Source organism: Scylla paramamosain, chromosome 15 (genome assembly GCF_035594125.1).
Source record: "Scylla paramamosain isolate STU-SP2022 chromosome 15, ASM3559412v1, whole genome shotgun sequence".
Lineage (NCBI taxonomy): Eukaryota > Metazoa > Arthropoda > Malacostraca > Decapoda > Portunidae > Scylla > Scylla paramamosain.
In genome coordinates this window covers 10,308,512-10,331,011 of record NC_087165.1, presented here as the reverse complement: position 1 = coordinate 10,331,011, position 22,500 = coordinate 10,308,512, and the positions used below count along the sequence as shown (strand labels likewise).

The 22,500-nt window shown below is 42.0% G+C and overlaps 1 protein-coding gene across 5 annotated transcripts in view; it reads left to right on the top strand.

Annotated features, from left to right (window-relative positions):
- LOC135107406 (probable 3',5'-cyclic phosphodiesterase pde-5) overlaps window positions 1–22,500 on the top strand; it is a 154,482-nt gene that overhangs the window by 19,675 nt on the left and 112,307 nt on the right. For all 5 annotated transcript variants that reach the window (XM_064017244.1, XM_064017243.1, XM_064017240.1 and 2 more), the window contains exon 2: window positions 9,667–10,587. In XM_064017244.1, coding sequence (XP_063873314.1) covers window positions 10,536–10,587 — 52 coding nt within the window. In that variant the 5' untranslated portion in view covers window positions 9,667–10,535. The remainder of the gene's footprint in view (window positions 1–9,666; window positions 10,588–22,500) is intronic.

The following is a 22,500-nucleotide window of genomic DNA, read 5'->3' as shown; positions in this document are numbered from 1 at the left end:
AGAATGAGAGGAATATGTAATTAACTGGTGTGAAAGAGAGATATATAGGCAAGAAATTCAATACATAAAATTATATACAGGATTGTGAAGGTGAAGACGAATGATTGAGAGTGTGAAGGAGTGAGGCAAGTATATAATCAACAGGTATTGAAATAAAGAGTATATGGACAAGGAGAAGTTAAACATATAATTATGAAACACAGCACTAAATAACGTAATAGTGAAAGTCAAATGAAGCTGTGTACCATTTAGACACAAACGTTATAGGTTGAATTACGCAATATATGAGCGAGCATATATAAAGCACAGGAGTGAATGTGATGCTTAATATATAACAAAAAGAACACGCACATGAGTTAATACACATAACGTAAAGATGTGGCCGATTTACATTTGGCAAAGGAAAAATAATATTTGTCGCTCTGGAATACTGGACACTCATTTTTTTTTCTCTCGTCAGCAAAATCCTAAACGAGAATAAATTGCCTCCGCTGCCAAGAACGCATTTAACATGAATATTAATATGAAAAATGGCAAACGACGTATTGTTGTTATCATTATATTACCATTATCAAAACTAGTCATTGTTATTACTATAACTTTTATTACTATCACTCTTTAAAAAAACAACTGCTACTCTACTACTACTACTACTACTACTACTACTACTACTACTACTACTACTACTACTACTACTACTACTACTACTTTTACTACTACTACTACTACTACTACTATTGCTGCTGCTGTTGCTATTACTATTCCTGATACTACTAATGCTGCTGCTACAACAATAATAATAATAACAACAACAACAACAACAACAAATACCACTACTACCACTACCACCACCACTACCATCATCATCATCATCATCATTAACCTTATTATTTTCACAGCCTTAAATTGCCGAAGGACAATGACCTACATCAAGGCATTGTAAACACTCTTACGGCGGAAAGGTCAGAGAAAGAGAGAGAGAGAGAGAGAGAGAGAGAGAGAGAGAGAGAGAGAGAGAGAGAGAGAGAGAGAGAGAGAGAGAGAGAGCACGTACACTCACTCTCACAACGATAGAAACGCAAACGAAGAAACAGAAAGAGTAAAAAAAAAAAGAAATGAAAATAATAACCAAGATAGGAACTAAGAGCAAGTGCGCTGAGAAACATTACGAGCAAAGGATCAGTGAAATAACTAACTTCTGAACAGACAGATAGACAGATACGTATAGATAGATAGATAAAGATACAAACAAACAGTAGACATACATACATACATACATCTCGAGAGAAAGCCAGACAGAGACAAACAGATAGATAGATAGATAGATAGATAGATAGATAGATAGATAGATATACAGATAGACAGACAGATAAGTAGACAGGAAGACAGATTGATAGATAAATAGGTAGGTAGGTAGGTAGGTAGATACATAAAAGAATATAGATAGATAAATAGATAGATAGACAGATAGACATACATTCATAGAAACACATACATTCATACAGACAGACACAGAGACAAACATACACGCAAACGGACATTTCATTTCATCATATATATATATATATATATATATATATATATATATATATATATATATATATATATATATATATATATATATATATATATATATATATATATATATATATATATATATATATATATATATATATATATATATATATATATATATATATATATATATATATATATATATATATATATATATATATATATATATATATATATATATCAGTCAGTGATGGAGAATGAGGGATTAACAGCCGGGGACACGAAGGGCAGGATAAGGTAAAGCAAGGCGGAAGAAGGGTAGAGGCGAGGAGAGAAGGAGGGAAGGATGCGACGCTGAAGACCGCCATAAGTGGGTTTGTTTGTGGCTGAGAGAGGAGAGACACAAAAGGAAGTGGCAGAGTACAGTGTAGTTTATTGCGTTGTCTGTTTTGTATCTATGTACATCTGGAGTCAAGAGAGTCTGTGTGCTCGTTGTTGTTTGTGTTTTTGTTTTTTTCATATCGTGACTTTTTTCCTTTCTCTTCTATTTTTGCTCAATTTTTTTTGCTATATATATATATATATATATATATATATATATATATATATATATATATATATATATATATATATATATATATATATATATATATATATATATATATATATATATATATATATATATATATTATTTCTTCCGCTTACTACAGTTTCTCCTCTTCTTCCTCCTCATATTCATTCTTCTTCTCCTTCTCCTCTTTCCGTTCCTCCTCTTACTCCTCTTCCTGTTCCTGCCTCTGCTTCCCTGCTCCTTCAACAGTCAAGATATCATGTGTCATAGCAACAAAAATTCTTTTCACTCTTATTATGTTATATCTGTTTTTTAAAGTTAAAGCTGACGATCTAATTTCTCCGGTAGTAATAGTTCTTATCTTCTTCGTAACAAAAATACAATTACACAACTTTTTAACTTTTTCTATCAGTCACAGGTGGAAGGAGCGGCGGGTGGGTGGGGAGAAGTCTTCGTCTCTACAATCCAAACACTTCAGACTAATGTAATTTATCACAGCGAACCTCGTAAGACCCATGAAATCTGTTGGTAATTGATCCTTTTTTTATATTCCTTTGTGTTCAAGATTAATACAACTTATCATAATTAATCTCATAAGGGCCAAGAGATCTACTGCGATTTGTTCTTCCTTTGTATTCCTTCATGTTCCTCCTTTCCTCCTCTTCCTCCTCCTCCTTCTCTTCCTCCTCCTGCTCTTGCTTCTCTCATTCCTTTTACCTCGCGTTCTCTATAGCGCATTCACTTCCCTCCTCTGTGCCGTCCTTTCTTTTCAACAAGCTTCCTAGTTTTTCCTCCGTAGCTATTCGTTTTTTTTTACTCCCGTCCTTCTTTGGTCTTTATACGTGCTATCCCCCCCGAATCCATTTTCACAACCTTTCTTCTTCTTTTTCTTTCCCCCCTTCTCCCTTCTCTCTTCTCCTCCTCCCTCCTGCCCTTCCTATTCCTTCTTTTCCTCATTTTTCTCAACTTACACCTCTCAGCAAGTAAAAAGCTGTTGCAAATTTTTCTTAGAGGGGTCAAGTCAAGAGAGAGAGAGAGAGAGAGAGAGAGAGAGAGAGAGAGAGAGAGAGAGAGAGAGAGAGAGAGAGAGAGAGAGAGAGAGAGAGAGAAGGCAAAAACAAGGCAGCGGTGTCGGTGGTAAACAGAGTAATGGGTGAGGTCGCTTTCCCTGTAAATGCTTAGTGCGTGGGATTTGTCAGCGAGGAAGCGAGCGCGGGAGGGAGGGAGAGGGAGGGAGGGAGACAGAGACACTAGATGGGAAAGGAGAGATAGTTAGAAAGGGAAGTAAAGGAACAAAGTAAAAGGGGACGCCATGTTATGAAAGGAAGGAAAAGGAAATGCAAGGAAAGGAATAAAGGAACAGATGGAGGAAAGGAAAGGGGTAAGATGAAATAAACGGATAAAAAAAAGGAGTAAGGAGAGAAGGAAGGAGATAGACAAACACGAAAACACGTATGAAGAGAGAGAGAGAGAGAGAGAGAGAGAGAGAGAGAGAGAGAGAGAGAGAGAGAGAGAGAGAGAGAGAGAGAGAGAGAGTAAAAAAAATAAGAGATGAATACGAAAGAGGGAAAAGAAAAAGGGAGAGAGGAAAAATAAGAAAGGGAAAAGAGAAATACAAAAGGATGGAAGAGGAAGAAAGGAGGGAACAGCAGAATATTAAATAAAGTGTAGGAAAAAAAAAACATGAAAGCGATGGAGGGAAGAAAGAAGACAAGGAACAATAAAGTATGATAGTGAAGAAAGGAAGGAAAAAAGAAATGTAAGGAAAGAAGTAAGAAAGGGGAAGGAAGGAGGGAAGGAAGCAAGAAACACTACCAAACTATGAAAGAAAAGAAGGAAACGTGATACACTGGAAAGAAGGACGCTTAGTTAACTCGAGGGACTGAAGGAAACCCGAAGAAGCGATGTGGGGAAGGAAAGGAACGACAAAAGTAAACGAAAGGGTGACGAGAAGAACACAAAGGAAAAAAAAACGATGCGAAGGCTGGAAACTTTAAGAGCTGGGGAATAGATGGATGGAGGGAAACACTAAATAAAGCACAGAGGAAAGAAAATAGCGAAGGAAGGGAGGGAAGAAAGACAAGGAAGAGCAGAAACTGAGGAATAAAAATAAAAGGACCTGAATATTTTCACATTTCTAGAGAATCTTCTATAGAGGAATGATGAAAGGATGCGAGGGGGAAAGAACGAAAAGGGCAAGAAAAAGGATTGGTAAAAAAGGTGTAGAAATATTGTGTGGAGTTAAAAGGAGGAAAGGGGAAGGAGAGAAGGAGAAAAAGAGAAAGGAAGAAGGGATAGGAACTGGCTGAGGAGAAGAAATGGAGGAATGTTAGGGAGAAAAAGGAAGAATGTAGAGAGGAATTTCACGGAATGAAAGACAAGGCGCAGAGATGGAGGGAGGTGAGGAGAGAGAGGGAAGGAAGAGTAGGAGGAGGGACAGACGAAGGAAGGAAGGGAGAGAGGGACTGAGGGGGAGGAGGAAGAACAGAAAACAACGCAACATCCATCAACTTCTTTATTTTTTTGTTCACAGTGTACACATGAGGGGATAAATATTTACTTCTCACATATCTTACAGCTTACTCCTCTTCCTCCTCCTCCTCCTCCTCCTCCTCCTTCTAGTCTTCTTTCCCTCTTTGCTATCCTGTCTCTCCTATTAATAGTTTGTCTTCCTTTGTATTCATTTTCTTATCCTTATTCAGTACTTTCACTCTCATTTTCCTTTCCTTGTCAATAGTTTTCATGTGATCCTCCAGCGTATTTCTCCTATTGTTTCCCTCTTACGTAAATAGACAATGCACGTAATACTGCATTTCCTTCGGTACCCGGAAAAAACAACATTCAGGTATAAATTTTTCTGTGGTTTGTTTTTTACATTACATATTCTTTTGTATATCACTTCATCTCCTTCCTCCGTCTCCTCCTATTCTTTTGTCATCGTCGCCTACCTCCTCTGCCTCCTCCTCCTCCTCTTCCTGTTCCTCCTATTCTTCCTCGTAAGCCGACAAGAAACACTCCAGTAACTAAAACCTTTCCGATCCAACACAAGATTGTCACTGGACTTCTCCGACTTTCCTTCCCAGACAACATAATGTCAGAAAAGCCTTCCTTCCTTCCTTCCTTCCTTCCTGTCTTCTACGCCAACGCAACGTCTCTTTCCTTCTCTTCCTTCGTTCATTCATTCTTTTCTTCCTTCATTTTCGCTCGCCATGAGGTCGGGTTTCTTCCCTTTTTCTTTATTCCTTCACTCTTGCTTCCTTCAATTCTTCATTTATTAATTTATTTTCATTGTAATGCTCTTTTCCTACTCACATTTCTTCCTTCTCTCGCTTAATCAACATCTTCCTTCTTTCATCCTTTCTTCATGTCTTCCCTACTTATCTACCACAACATCCACAACTTCCTTCCTTCTTTTTAGCAAATCAAAATATTCCATTTTTTTCTTCCTTCATTTCTTCCTTGACTTATTCACTGTAAACCCGCCCTTCGTTCTTACTATCCTTTCTCCTCCCTTCATTCACTCATTCAATTCTCGCTCGCCACAATGTTTCCTTTCTTCCTTCATTTTTTCCCTCCTCCATCACTCCATCTTGTCTCTCCTCCCTCTTCCCCTCCTCTTCAATTCTCCTGCCTCCGCAATTTCTTCTCTCAGTCTTCATGTTTTGAACGGCAGTCTATTTTATTACTAATGACATTGCCTGAGTTCATTACTCGCTCCTCGTCTTTTTTTTTTCGCTCTCTCTCTCTCTCTCTCTCTCTCTCTCTCTCTCTCTCTCTCTCTCTCTCTCTCTCTCTCTCTCTCTCTCTCTCTCTCTCTCTCTCTCTCTCTCTCTCTCTCTCTCTCTCTCTCTCTCTCTCTCTCTCTCTCTCTCTCTCTTCTGTCGATTCTATCATGGCTTTCATTTTTCTTTCCTTTTGTTTTTGTTGCCTCTTGTTCACTTTTTCTTTTTCTTCTTGTATGCCTTTCTTCTTTATCATCTTTTAATTTTCTTTCTTTTTTGCTTTCCTTTACTTTATCTTTCTTTCTTTTTTCTTCTTCTTCACCCTTCTCCTCTTCTTGCCTTCTTCCTCTTCCTCAATGTCCTTCCTTACTTGTTATTGCTCTTGTTCTCCTCCTCCTCCTCCTCCTCCTCCTCCTCCTCGTGCTCCTCTTCCTCCTCCTTTATAACTCATTTGGTTAAGGGATAATAAAATGTTTCATATGTTTCAAATCTTTCAAATGTTTCTTCCTTCTCGTCCTTCTATCATTCTTTTATTATTCCTCTTCGTTTTCCTCGCTTCCCTCTTCATCCTCTTTCTTCGCCCTCACATAAAGGAGGCAAAATGTATCTATCTTTTGGATTTCGGAATACAAATTCATAGTATTCCTATCCAGAAGAGAATTTTTATCATATTTTACATGTTTTGTTGTTGTTCATTCATCGCTGGGAGAGTTTTGTGTGTGTGTGTGTGTGTGTGTGTGTGTTATAGTCAGGAATACACACACGCACACACAGACCACCACCAAGTATTACACTATATATTAAGAACAAGTTTAAAATGTCAAGGAAAAAAATAAGTAAATAAAAAAAAATAAAGGTATTTCACGAACCAAACGATGCACTTCAATTCTGAATTTTAATTAAGGGAAAGGATATTGAAAAAAAAAAATCAGCAACATTTGAGGGGAAAGAAAAAACTGTAGGAAATTAATCTCTCTCTCTCTCTCTCTCTCTCTCTCTCTCTCTCTCTCTCTCTCTCTCTCTCTCTCTCTCTCTCTCAGGGCAACATTTTGATAAGGCAAGGTAAAGATTCTGTTACAATTTCACTCTTACGGGAGTAACTGGGGAAGAGAGAGAGAGAGAGAGAAAGAGAACGGAAAGGAAAGGGAAGGAAAGGGAAGGGAAGGGAAGGGAAGGGAAGGGAAGGGAAGGCAGGGGAAGGGATGAGAGGGAAAGAGAGGAGGGGGAGGGAGGAAGGGAGAAGAAATTATCAAAGTAGACGGGAAATGAGGGAGTGAGGGAAGTGGGGAGTCAAATGAGAGAGAGAGAGAGAGAGAGAGAGAGAGAGAGAGAGAGAGAGAGAGAGAGAGAGAGAGAGAGAGAGAGAGAGAGAGAGAGAGAGAGAGAGAGAGAGAGAGAGAGAGAGAGAGAGAGAGAGAGAGAGAGAGAGAGAGAGAGAGAGAGAGAGAGAGAGAGAGAGAGAGAGAGAGAGAGAGAGAGAGAGAGAGAGAGAGAGAGAGAGAGAGAGAGAGAGAGAGAGAGAGAGAGAAATACTATTATAAAAACTAAGGAAAACTTGAATGGAAAAAGAAGGGAAAAAAATGTCATTTGCAAAATATGAAAAGGGAAGGACTGAGGGTAAAAAACAGAAGCCAGGAAGAGGTGGAAGGAAGGGGGAATAAATGAAGGGAGAGAAGGGAGGGAAAGAAAGAGGGAGACAGGGAGGAAGAGGGTTTGTCTCTTCCATTCACCAGCATCGATCTTTCTCCTCTCTCCCTCACTCTCTCTCTCTCTCTCTCTCTCTCTCTCTCTCTCTCTCTCTCTCTCTCTCTCTCTCTCTCTCTCTCTCTCTGTGGTTGACTAAAAGAGAAAAATGTGTAAAATCGAGGAATAAAACACTCAGTGACACTAGAAAAAAACAACAACAATAACTACAACAACAACAACAACAGTAACAACAACAGCAGCAGTAATAATAATAATAATAATAATAATAATAATAATAATAATAATAATAATAATAATAATAATAATAATAATAATGATAGTAACAACGGGAACTGCAAACGAAAAGAAAATGCCATAACTGCTTTACTTGTAAAATTCCCACAAATATATTTTATTTTATGAAACAATATTTGTGTGTGTGTGTGTGTGTGTGTGTGTGTGTGTGTGTGTGTGTGTGTGTGTGTGTGTGTGTGTGTGTGTGTGTGTGTGTGTGTGTGTGTCTGTGTGTGTGTGTTTCAGTAAATACATTTGTCAGATTTTTTTCTTTCTCTGTAACATTTACACACACACGCACACACACACACACACACACACACACACACACACACACACACACACACACACACACACACACACACACACACACACACACACACACACATAAATACGCAGAAACGAGTTAAGAAAAATGGCAACAACAGCAACAAAAACAAAAAAGAAAACAGAAAACTCCACCATTCAAGGACATTTCTCTCTCTCTCTCTCTCTCTCTCTCTCTCTCTCTCTCTCTCTCTCTCTCTCTCTCTCTCTCTCTGCTATTTTTAGTCTAAGTTATTCTTTGTTTTGTCTACTGTGTTACACTTATCCTTGTTAAGTCACTTCGCTATCTTTAATCTCTTTATCCACCGTTTCTCTCCTCCTCCTCTTTCTCCTCGTCTTGCTCCTCTTCCTTCTTATGTCACTGTTGCTGTTGTTGATGTCGTTGTTGTTGTTGTTGTTGTTGTTATTGCTGCTGTTTTCTTCTTTTCTTCTTTTTCTTCTTCTCCTTTTTCTTTTTCTTGTTTTTTCTCTTCTCTTTTTCCTTTAGTACTTGTTTTTGTTCTTGTTCTCGTTCCTCTTTTTCTTGTTCTTGTTCTTTGCCTTTTATCCGATTTTTCATTCCTATTCTCTTACACCTCCTCCTCCACTTCATTTTCCTTTCTATCTTCCTTCTTCTCTTTCTCTTCCTTCCTCAGTTCCTCCCGTTCAAATTATCCAAGCCAAATCCCTGCTTAATTGGAGAGAGAGAGAGAGAGAGAGAGAGAGAGAGAGAGAGAGAGAGAGAGAGAGAGAGAGAGAGAGAGAGAGAGAGAGAGAGAGAGAGAGAGAGAGAGATATTACATCACTCACTATTTACAGTTCTTCATTCTCAACACACCGGTTCATTTTTTCTTTTTTTCGTTACTTGCCTGACGAATGATTTTGTTTAACGTCACCAGAGACATTTACAGGACATGATTCTGGTTTTCTGAGGGAGAGAGGGAAGTGCAATACGTGTGGAGAGAAGAGGAAAGAGGAGTGGAGGAGTGAGGGAATGAGGGATGGAGGCAGGAAAGGAGATGGTGTATGAGGGAGGCAGGGAGGAATGAGGAAAGGTTGACGGGGTGAGGCGGAGAGGGAGAGCGCGAAGGAGGGAGGTTAAGGAGAAGGGTGAAGGAGGGAAGACAGGGAGAATGAGAATGAAAGTTTGTGTGAGGAAGCAGAATGAATGTGAGGTGTTTTAAAAGGAAGGGAGTGTGGAAGGGAGAAACGGGGGAAGGAAAGGAGAAGGCGAAGGAGGAAAACAAAATGCTATGTAAACAATTTCACACACAACAATAATATTTAATACAAGTTTTATTCATTAATCTATGAAAGTTTTCCTTCCCTTGTCTTCTCATTTGTTTTGTCCATTTACCTGAACTACTTTTAATATAATTTTTTTTTTCCCGTTATTATGTTATTCTTAAACTTCCTTCCGTGTTTTCTCCTTTCTTTCCTCTCCTTCCGCGTGACACACCTGCAGTCCTTCACCTCCACGTGGGATGACACGTTGCCCATCAGGACTAATCATTGTTGTCAGTACCAATCTGAGTATCACATGTCGCATCTCTCCCCGCCACCCGCTGACAGGCTAACACATGAGGGACACTCGCCGAAGCGCAACTCGGCACGATGACGGGAACACACGTCCACCGGCTTAACATTCCCGCTTCTGAGGACGCCAGTGATTCCTGATTAACCGACAACGTGCACACGGACCAGATAACACGAACCGCACACACACACGCGACTGGAGTAGTGGTGGTGGTAGTGGCGGAGTAAGTGTGTGTGTGTGTGTGCATGTGTGCTTTATACTTGTCGGTCCACGCGAGCGAGTGACTGACTGAATGAAACTTGTGGCGGAAAGGGAAAGCAGAGGTGACGGACAGAGAAAGACTCCCTCTGCTTCTGTGTCAGTGAAGTGCTGCAGCCGGAACGCCTCCTGCCTTCTCACCCTCCCCCTCCCCCTCCCCCTCCTCCTCCTCCTCTCTCAATACCATGGACGCCCGGAACTGTGAGGCGAGCTTAAGCGCCGCGAGAGAGCCAGCCGTTCCCGACAGCTCCTGAGGGGAAAGATAAAGTGAGAGAGAGAGAGAGAGAGAGAGAGAGAGAGAGAGAGAGAGAGAGAGAGAGAGAGAGAGAGAGAGAGACTGAGCACCGAGCGGATGTCGGAAGAGGAGTCAGCGCGGGAGGAGGCGTTGTCCTGGCTGGCCCTGCGATGGGTCTAGTGTGCTCGGGCCGGTGCGGTCAAGACGCCGTGGGGTCCGGAGCCAACCGCCCACACGCCCACAGCACGCCGTACCACAGACAAGGCTATTGCCGCCGCCGCCGCCGCGCCCCACACGCCTAACGACGCGGCGGCGAACCCGGACCGAGGCGTGAGGGGCGAGGGCAGCGCGGCGAAAGGTGACAGTAACCAGGTGTTGGGCGGCGTGAGACAAGGCGAGGAGGAAGCAGTCATGCCCGCCAGGACCCTCATGGTGGGGGAGTCGCCGTCCCACCCTGTGCCAGGTAAGTCCCGCCCGCCGCTCTCCTCCATGTCTCTTCCAAAGGGTTCTTGATCCGCGCTTTTATCACTCTTCCTCTACCTCCTTGTTCCTGTTTGTTTCTTTCCTCGACGTAGTTTCTGTAAGAACTGAGTGCATTCAAGTGCATTCTCGGAAGTCTTCTAAATAATTCAGCTTCCTCTGTATCTTTTTCTAAATATCATCAATATTTCTTTCCTATTTTAATAATCCTTCGTTGCAAACCATGATGAGACAGGCAATCACCGGTTCATCTTGAACATGTCCACTCAGAGTGACGGTGTTCTTCAAAAGATCTTTTCTTTTATGTAAGAGATGCTCTGGCCATAGGCAAGAAAACTGAATAAGAAAAGGCCCACTGAAGGCGCCATCTCTTAAGAAGACAGTCCAAAAGCAGGTCTAAAATAATTACATTAAGTAGTATCTTGGAATCTGTAAAGAAATACTTCCCGAAAGAGTCTCTTGATGCATCTTGCTCAAGGCCAAGCTGCGCTGCTTTCCTTTCCCTTGAAGGTGTTCACCCACAGTCACCCCGCGGCAAGAACGTCTTTAAGCTTGTGTCCAGGGCGCCAGGTACACACTAGGCTCATCCTGGAAAGATTTATTCCTCATATTCTTCCTCTTCCTCCATCTCCTCAGCTTTCATTATCCTTCATCCCTTTCCTTTAGTGCAAGATAGTGTAGTTTATCACAAACTCTCTCTCAAGGGCCAATAGATTTGTTGCTGTTTATTCTTTTTTTTTTTGTGCTGTTCTTTTCCTCCAACTTTTCACCCCTCCTACCTTTCTCTTCATTCTCTCCTCTCTTGGCTCCTTGCTCTTTATTTTCTTCTATCTTCCCAACGTTATTTTTTCCTTACCATCCTCTTTCTTCTCTTTAGAGGCTACTTTATGCTCTTCCTCCTTATCCTCTTCCTCCTCTTCCTGTCCCCCTCCATCTCCTCTTCCTCTCCCGGTCCATATCCTCGATGTTGCTGTCCTCATTCGCCTCTCTCCGGCCTCACTTACACCTCACCGCCCTAATTGATTAACGACCACCTGCCAACACTCGGTCATTACGTATGTGTCAACAAGAGTCCTGGTCAGCTGTAAGCCATTGACTCTCGCCTCCATGACCTTGGTTGACCTCACAGGACAACAGCAAGTGATCTTTATTTTCGAGCTTTTTCCTCTCTTGGAAGAATCATACAAGATTTGTGTTAGATTTACTTGATTGGTTTGAAAGTTCAGTGACAACTCGCCCCGCGTCCCACGATTCATGAGTGATATTTGTGTGGGGTGTAGAATCATGGAGATGCAGAGACTTAAAGCGATGAGTAAGATTATAATAAGGATTGGGGGTCTTCTATCTTCTGCCGGGGGGGACTTTTGACTTTTATTTTATATGTCAGAAGTTCGTGGTAATAGTAAGTGTGTTTCCCGCAGAGTTTATAAGCTTGTTGAAAATGTATTATTATTATTATTATTATTATTTTTATTATCATTATTATTATTATTATTATTATTATTATTATTACTATTATCATCATTATTATTATCATCATTATTATTAATATTGTTGTCAATTGCTCTTATTATTTTTATTATTGTTATTATCATTTTTTTTATTTATTTATATTTTTGAGGCCTTGCTTTACTCGTCGTGGCGTGAGATTAATGGCAGACACGTCCTGAGAACATAACGAACCAAGAAAATAAAGGAACCTGCAAAAAGGCACCATTTGCTACTTTATTTGCAACCCTCCATGTAGTGTAAAAACCCATTACGCACTTATTCCTTCCTTCAAAACTTCCATTAATCCAGACAATGCATTTATCCTCTCGTGTGACGGTAGCTTTTTTTTTTGTCACGTAGCTCATAACTTCCTCACAAGTATGTATATTTCCCCTGCGCATATTTCACCTATAAAATTATATCCTAACACAATTTCCGCTAGTGATAAATCAGGTTACGTTAGACTGAGGGATTTAACACAGGGGAAATAATTTTTGCTTCAGTTTTCAAGAGAGAGTTTTCTGGGGGGGGAACTGCAGAAGGGAATTTGCACAGAAGCCTTTTAGATGGATGTGATGGCAAAGGTAACCCAATATAATTCCCACCTCATGATTCATTAGATCAAGTTAGATTAGAATGAGGGATTTTTCACGAGCGAATGAATAATTTTTTGGTTCAGTTTTCACGAGAGAATTTTAATGGAATCTATAAGGAAATATTTACGTAGAAGCCTTTTAGGTGATGTGATGGGCAAGGCGACCCTCTCCCTCACTGTGGCGATACTTACACTTGATCATCTTGGTGAATACATTCCAAAACTCTTTCCTCTTCTTAATGCACGCACTCACTGATTGGTGGCTTCCTAACATGGAGCTGCCCAACTTTGCCACAAAAAACACTGGCAAAGGGATGCACATATCCATCACCGCAATGGATGGAACTTGATGCATCCACTTCCTGGTTTTGGGGGAACATGAAAGCACGGGAAGAGAAACGCCTATGCTAAGATGTAATATTCTTTATCCTTAGCTGGCTGATACTTAAAAGATCCTATGAATGTTATTAAGTCTTTTCTTCTTATTCATGGGCTGGCTGACACTTGAATGGGGGACGGAAGGCAAGGGAAGAGAGACACCACGTAATTCTTCCACCTTGATGTAAAGATGTTATGTTCTTCGTCCTCGGCTGACTGAAACTCGAATGAGGAACGGCAGGCACGGGAAGAGGAAAGTTTTGCAATGTCAGTGTGATGTTACGATGTCATGTTCTTGTTTCTGGGACGGCTCACACTCAAAATGAAAGATCCTATGGGTGTTGTTATATTTTCCTTCACTTTTTTATTCATGAGTTAACTGATGAATAAATTTACGAGGTGGATAAAGAAACGTCTCGAAAACGTGTAATCTTAATGTTTTCTACGTTAACGATATGTACTGGTTCTTAATTAAGGTTAATGGAATTCTTTTACAACTTGGATACTGCACCAAGACACCTCCGGAACTAACCTGGCCAAATAACCTTGAACTCATTTATTCCCAGCATTTTAGAGAGCGTTAGTCAAGCTTTTATAATTTTCTCTGTCAGTCTCCTATACACGTAAAGAAACATGAAAAATAAGCAATAAATACATGATCTCAATCCTAAACTACACGTCAACAAATATCAGTCTTTTATGTCATCAGGAGACACAGGGGAGCCAGAGATGCATGGCTGTGTGTTGTTGCTGAGGAGACACACTTTCACTCACGTCACGTCCGCCTTGCGCTAAGAAGGTGTGTGGCTCATTGAACACATATGAATCGATCCAGATTATTCATATATGAGGCAAGCGCATACAGATAGCTGGCTCACTGAACACAAATGAATCGATCCAGATTATTCATATATGAGGCAAGCGCATACAGATAGCTGGAGGTTACATTTCAATTCATACACCACTAGATGCATATCAAATGCGTCCTTGGGAGAAGCTGAATGTTCGAAGGGATCAGGAACGATTAGTACACTTTGTAATACTCAGTGAAAGGAGTATAAAGACTGCGGACAAAAGTGCGTCGCAGTCATAAACATTTTTTTTTTATCCAGTGATATAATGCAGGTTGGAATGCAAGGACAGAGAGAGGAAATCGACGCTCTGTTCTAATATATTTCCTTTTCTTTCTTGTAATATAACTTTTTTTTACTTTTTTCAGTTTCTCCCCTCCATCATCCCCCTATCCCCTGCCCCACGTCTCTCTCTCTCTCTCTCTCTCTCTCTCTCTCTCTCTCCTCTCTCTCCTCTCTCTCTCTCTCTCTCTCTCTCTCTCCCAGTGTGTGTGTGTGTGTGTGTGTGTGTGTGTGTGTGTGTGTGGTGTGTGTGTGTGTGTGTGTGTGTGTGTGTTTGCATAAAATAAATGCTTCACGGTTAATTTAGCTAGCTGTATACAGGTTGCCATTGCGGAAATATGCAGGTGATGTGAGACACGCTCGCTCACCTACTCATTATAATTACTGGCACAAAAAAAAAAAAAAATTCATAAGACATCTAGCACATCTACATACATCTATGTATGTATCCATGTGTGTATGGATCTATATGTCCTATCTATCAATTTGTTTATCTATCTATCTATCTATCTATCTATCTATCTATCTATCTATCTATCTTATCTGTCTATCTATCTATCTACCTCAATTCATGTGTGTTTCTGTCTGTTTTGTTTATTTATCAATTTTTTTTTTACCCAGCTATCAATATTAAGTGGGTGTGTTGCGCCTTCCTACCATATTTACATATTTTGCACCTGGTTTTGGGTTTTCCTTAGTTTTAATTAAGCATATTCCTTAGTCTCCCTTGAAATAAATGGTGTGTGGTTCCTTTTCAGGTGTAAAGTTGCATAATGATACACAGGTGCGCGACATATAAACTGAACACTTGCTTCAAACACATTTTCTCTTTATAGTAACGGTAATATATTAGTCTGATGTATGTGTGTGAGTGTGTGTGTTGAAGTTTACAGCCACAGTGCACAATATACCGCCCGTTGGTTACTCAGGCAGTGACGTCATAACTCAATTCCACCAATGACAAGAGTACATGTGTGTCTACCGCGTTGTCGTCTTCAATAATACAATCTAATTTACTTTTTTTTTTCAGTGTTTTGTTTATCACTGACAGTTTACTTCGCATCTTTATAAATCTGACATTACTGCACATCAGGAGCGCAAAATACCAGTACCACTTCTTAAACTAACATGCTCATTCTTCATTTTTATTATTTTTTTCCAGGAGGAGGCAGTTAAGCGGGAAATATTCTTGGCAGTTAGTTTTCGTGTAATCAGCCAACCTCTCTCACATACAAGTAAACGTCATTCTACCGCCACTCTTCCACAGCCTCGGCGCATGGGGCAGTGGAGCAGTGGGGCAGGGCGGGCAGTTCCTTTCTCCACCCAGTTATAATTAACAGATAACCATTTCAAGGTTGGGTAAACTTGAGGGCGGGCAGTTGTCCCAGAAAAACCTTGGCCGTGACCAGGATTCGAACCCTTGACTTATTGTTGCATTGTAGTTGTCCGCCTGAATTACCGCGCTCTTCCCTCCTTTACACGTAATAATAATAACAATAAAAAAGAAAAAAAAACTTATTTCAAAGATCACTAGTATTGCAAAAAACTGTCCGCTCAAACCTTCTTCACATAAACAAGAAAATACTAATTACACTATACAAAACCGAAAAAAAAAAAAAAAACGTACTATGCTGAGGACGAACGCGTGAACGAGCCAGTCACGGTCCGAGACATCCACGTACCTGCCAGTGTCGGGACCAGGTGTGCTTCTAGAAATTAACGCCGTCAGTTCACACCTGTGAAAACGTGACTTAATTAGTCAAGGTTGTTGCTAGGTGTAATAAGGGGAGAGAGGGAGAGAGAGAGAGAGAGAGAGAGAGGAGAGAGAGAGAGAGAGAGAGAGAGAGAGAGAGAGAGAGAGAGAGAGAGAGAGAGAGAGAGAGAGAGAGAGAGAGAGAGAGAGAGAGAGAATTATATATAGAGAGAGATAAATAGACGAACAAAGAGAGAAACAGATACCAAAACACACATACATATCAACAGAAAGAAGCAAAGATTGCCAGACAAACAAAAAGACAGACAGACGGATAGACAGACAGACAGACAGACAGACAGACAGACAGACAGACAGACACAGAGGAAGCAGGACTAATGGGAATAAAGATTTGATTTAGAAAAGAGAAATTAAACTAATATCTCTCTCGTCCTTGGAGGGAAGAGAGAAAAACAGAGACACGGATGCAAGCACACTGACTTTAGGGGAGATTGAAGTTAAATATTTTTACGATTTTTTTCCTATTGCGCATGTAGTGGTGGTGGTGGTGATGGTAGTGGTGGTGGTGGTGGTGGTGGTGGTGATGGCGGCAGAAGGTTTTGGTCATCATGGTAATGTTTGGTGCCATGTTTGGTGAGTTGACCTTCATTCACTTCATCCTCTACTCCTTTCCTGTCCCTCCCTCCGGCCCTCCTTTCCCCCCTCCGCCCTTCACCTCTCCCCTCTCTCTCCCTCTCTCCCAGGTGACACAGGCACGTATTCACCTCAGCCTCCACACCTGCAAGCAATCACGCACCACATTCACATCCCGGCCTCACTGTTCTCCTTATTGCCTCACTCCTCCTCCGTTCATTACTTCTATTTCTGCGTTATTAACACCAGTGATTCACCTCACGGCCCACCTTCTCCGCACCATGTTAGTGGGCGTGGGGTGTAGGTGTAGGCACGTGGTCGGAAGGCGCACCCCCAAAAAAGGCGTACGAGGAGGTGCAGTTTGATGAGCTACCGCCGCGGGACTAAGGTTGAGTTACTCTAGGGAAGAGGAACTGGTCTGCACTGCTGGACTTAAATGGGAGAGGCTGTAAAAGGGTAGCAAGGTGAAGAGAGAGGCGCGCTGCTGAGGAGGAGGCCTGCGTCTGCTCTCATCACAAGCCCCGCCATGGGAAGAGCGAGGGCGGGTAATGTGTGAGCTCTTGCCTTATACAGTACATCAGTGAAGCTAGAACTTGATGCTCGTTTATATATTCGAAACCTCCAAACTATATGTAAGTACAGTCGTGAAACGCCTCCACCAAGACTAATCATAGGAAATAACATTGTAGAGTATATCAGTGGATCTTGAACTCGCCTCTACCAGGAGTAATCACTATAAATTCTACTCAAAGCTGCAGCTGAGGTGTTTCTAGAGACACTCATACGCAGCTGCACACCTTTCTGCTCAATGTGTATCTCTTGCGTTGAGGGGAAAGATGATGAGGTATGTGTAGGATGTGTTTCTGTTGAATAGTGATTGCGTGAGGAAATACGTACTGGAAATGTTTGTATGAGTTATTTAGGTACTGAATATTAAAAGACATATTTAAAATTATTTAGCCTGGAGCGATACGGATTTGAGATTATTATGTGAAAAAAAATAAAATCACTGAAATATATTTGAATTATTCAGTGCAATATTCTGTATCTATAGAACCTGATGGTATAGATATGATTGGTAAGAACACAATGGCTTGTTTTCACACACCTGGAGTTCACCATTGAGTGTAAATAATGTGGAAAGAAGGTAAAAAAATATTAAGTCTCCTCAGTGACCTGGCGCCGTGACCATCACTCATAACACAGAGAACTGGAGGCAACGGCTGCTTCACCTGACACCAGTGACCGTGCCTCAGCCACCCAGCCCTTGCTGCTGTGAGGGACCTGTGTCTCGCGATGGTGATGACAATAAGGAAGACGGCAACGACGATGAAGATGATGATGATGATAATGATGATGATGATGATGGTGAGGTAGAGACAAATATACATGTCAAAAAAAAAAAAAAAAACCTGGCTCAGAAAATGTGGGTTGAACATTTAACCGAGGTTGACTGGCATCCTAAACAGAGTCACGTGGCCCTGCTAGAAGCGCTCCTGTTAGGCCTGTGAAGAAGACTGATGACTTTACTTCGTATTCCCTCAATGAGAGGTGGTTACATTTGTCCTCTGAGAGCGTGGCGGGGACGCTGCTGCTCCTCTGCAGTGGCATTACACCCTTAGCGGAGCTACAGCAGAGGGATGGTCAGGGAGAGGCGCCTGGTGGGTGTGGCCTGTCTCGAAGACTAATGTGACTCGCCCACCTCCTTCTGAGAGCTGAGGTACAGTGAACACAAGAACAAGGTTGTTCTCTTTCTCTGTCTGGCCGGAAACGGGAAGGATATATAAGAGGTAAAAGAAACAAGGCTTACCCGGCGAAGGTATGGGTTGGGGCAGTACCTGATGAAGCGTCCACGCTCGTTCAGAACATAAGTACACAAATAGATACGGAAGTGACAATCAGGACATGGATGTTCTTACAAAAGGGCAGGAAAAGGGACGTCAGAACGGCCATGGAGACGCCTTGCCTGGAAGAGGTGCTTGTTAAACAGACGCTGGCGACCATAGTGGAATTTCAGTCTGTGGTGAATCAAACGCAAGCGAAAATTAGGCCGAGGACGTCGAGTGTTTAAGCCTATTACAAATCAAATTAAGGAGCGAAAACCCTGGAAGATCTGATGACGGCGAAGAAGAGATGACGCAAGAGAGGGGAAGCATTACAGAATGTGGACGGGTAACAACGGAACACAATAGGAAAGAAAAAAGAAAAAAAGATGAAGACAATGAAGGGAGTGTTGTCAGGCATACAAGCCTCAGCAGCAGGGACGGGGGAGAATTTGGCGCTCCCTGCCTCACACTGCCATCGCGGAGACTAGTGCTCACTTGTACAAGGCGTGGCACCGCACCAAACAACCGGTGAAAGAAGCATCTCTAGGAGCGGCAGCGTTGACTTCCCTATATAGATCCTCTTTTTATCCCCTTTCTATATATATTCACATCCTTCTCCACATCCTCCTCCACCTCCTTCTCTTACGAGTCCACCTCCTCCTCCTCTTCTTCCTCCTCCTTCCCCAATGACCACCACCTGCCGCTCACTCTCATCAAGCATAGCGTCTTGGTACATTACATTCATATCAATGCTTTTCTTGTTTCCTGGAAGGCAAACTACACACACACACACACACACACACACACACACACTCTGTTCGTAGCAACTTCATTCCTGGCTGTGCGAGTAAAAATACATCACTGCCATCCTTTTTCAGAGCCATCCAAAGCTGACCTACCTACCTTCCTCACTCGCCCGCCCCCACCCACACCTCCATGCCGGCGCCCTCCACTCACCTCCGTAATGACACCCTAATCCTCCTCCTCTTTTTTTTTCCCCCTCTCTCTCTTTCTCCCTCCTAGCCTCCCTCCCTCCCTTCATCTATCCTTCCATCCATCCTTCTCCCACAAATGGCGGCTGAGGAACAGAGGGTGAGGGAGGAGGGCACTGCAAACCCATGCGCCGGCGTCCTACCCACCACAGGCCGGCAGGAATTTGAGGCAGGGAAGGGAGAGGGTAAGCCATGGGAGAGGGAGAGGGACGGATGGATGGATGGATGGATGGATGCCACTGCTAGACAAGACTGAGATCCCGGCCCCTCGATAAAGCTATATCGATTTAATAATAACCACTTAATAGAGACATGACAGGAACGAGATCAATGGTAGCATGCAGGGACCTGACTCCAGGGATTCCGGGAGGAGGTGAGGGGGCGAGCGGTGATGGGGGGTATGAGTGAAGGGGGACCAGAAGCGGGTGCTGTGCCTTCCATCACCTAGCGGTACTGGCAGCCTCACGAAGGGACGCTGGAGGTAGCGAGAGGGAGTGACCGGGCGTGGAATGAATCACATTACATGGCCCACGAGAGAAGGGAACACAAACGAAGAACAAACAGTGATCTAGAACATTCAGGGTGCAGAAGCAGTGTCCTCCGCGACCTGAATTCGAGTCTTGCGAACAACTAACCATTTTCAATTCATCACCGAGTGGATGAAAACTACCCATATACTTTCTATCAACCAAATTCTCAAATGGATAAGGAGTTCTCGGGGGGACGCAACGACCTGCAGAACCTGTCACTCTTAAACTCTGCCAGCGCCACCATGGGAGAGAACCACAAACTAAGCCTCCACGAATGTTCAGGAGATCAATCATCTAGACCTCGCAGGAAAGTTGTAGGATGACTGCCTACCAGTGCTATAGGCTGAGAATATAAAAAAAAAATATATATATGTATAAAAAAAGGCATACCAGAGAGAGAGAGAGAGAGAGAGAGAGAGAGAGAGGAGAGAGAGAGAGAGAGAGAGAGAGAGAGAGAGGATGTCCTAAATAATAAAACAGAGAACATAACTAGATATTACTTATGACAACGTAATGAATTATTCCCAGTGAAACAATTATAACGTTGTATTTGTATGTATGTCTGACTGGCCACTTGACAAGAGAGAGAGAGAGAGAGAGAGAGAGAGAGAGAGAGAGAGAGAGAGAGAGAGAGAGAGAGAGAGAGAGAGAGAGAGAGAGAGAGAGAGAGAGAGAGTAACACACACCATTCTAGTTACGTTAGCCGTGGTGATGAAAATAAAGGATGACAACACCGTGACACATCGACTGTTTTGCTGAACATTCAGATTTAGGAAGGAAAGGTTTTGTTAATTGCCAGTGACGTAATCGTGTTGCAGCAAATGACTGCCAATGACAGAATCCCTGAGTCTTTAACGAAAAAAAATGTTAACTGTAAAAAATATTAGTTTGATAATTCCATGCATGCTGTTCTTTTTTTTTTTTAATGGACTTCTATTTTTACGTAGAGTGAGTAGGAAAGAGAGAGAGAGAGAGAGAGAGAGAGAGAGAGAGAGAGAGAGAGAGAGAGAGAGAGAGAGAGAGAATGTCTCTCCCTCACCCCGCCTGTCTCTCTGTCTGTCCCGGCGCGAGAGAGAGAGAGAGAGAGAGAGAGAGAGAGAGAGAGAGAGAGAGAGAGAGAGAGAGAGAGAGAGAGAGAGAGAGAGAGAGAGAGAGTAGAAAAAAAACTATCTATTATTCCTAGTATCAAAACTGATAACTATACAAATTTAAACTTATACACACACACACACACACACACACACACACACACACACACACACACACACACACACACGGTAACAGTAATGGGAGTGACTGATGGTGAAAGATAATGGCACCTATTCGGTAAAAATGGTGATGGTGATGCAATGAGTAGTGATAAAAGGTAATGAATGGTGATGAATGATGGTGATGAGTAATGGTGATGAAAAAGATCAAGAGTTGTGACGTGTGATGGGGGAGGTGGTGGTGGTGGTGGTGGTGGTGGTGAAGAGAATACGTAGTGACAGAAGATGACGGGTAGGAATGGGGCTTAATAAATGGGTGGTGATGGGCAGAAATGGGTTTTGATGAATGGAATTACACCCGTGGGAATTTGGTGAACCCAGATTTCAGGGAAGATCTACAAACACACACACACACGCACATGTGCAGGAGCTTTCATGGCTCATTATGTGAAGTGTTTGTGAGAGTGGTGGTGGTGGTGGTGGTGGTGGTGGTGGAGGCCGTGATGTTGGTATGGTGTGCTACTGATTACGTGCTTGTGTGGTAGTGGTACTTGTGGAGGTAGTCGTAGTGGCAGTAGTAGTAGCAGTAATAGTAGTAGTAGTAGTAGTAGTAGCATAGTAGTAGTAGTAGTAGTAGTAGTAGTAGTAGTAGTAGTAGTAGTAGTAGTAGTAGTAGTAGTAGTAGTGGTAGTAGTAGTAGCAGTGGTAGTAATACTTGTTATTGTTGTTGCCATCGTTATTGTTGTTATTGATGTAACGTAATTTTTTTCCTATGAAGATCATCCCCATTATTAATAACACCATAACTGAACGGCTACTATCAAAAAAAAAAAAAAAAAAAGAGACAGATTTGGTTTCCATAACTTAGTCCTTTCTCTACATCCTGGAAGAGTGACATCAGATCTACAAGTATTGGACGTCTTATCTACTTAACACTTTAATCAATAGTAACCTGAGTTGTGGTTCCTGAGGCTTGGGTTCCCGGACTGGCATAGCGACTAGCACCGAGGAGACACTTGCATAGTCTCTGGGTACAGTGTGGCAGGTGTCTGTGTGAGTAGTGGTGTATAACCAGAAGCTCTTTATTCATATATTATCTTGAAGCTCTGTAATTTAACCCTTTCACTGCGACACGAAAGAAGGCATGAAGTGTTTATAAGCACCTACAAGAAAGTTAGCGATGAAAAAGAGTAAATTTTGCAATTTCTTCCCAGTTCAAAGATTAGATGTGGCTGGAGAACAAGTGAAGAGTGACTGGTAATTAGGGAAAGATGTACCAAGTGGCAGTCAAAGGGATAATAAAGGCAACAGGAAACAGAAACATCCCAGCTAAAAGTCACGGGTCGGTTGGGATGCCTCGGTTTCATGGTTGTGATATGATGACTTGTTATTTGTA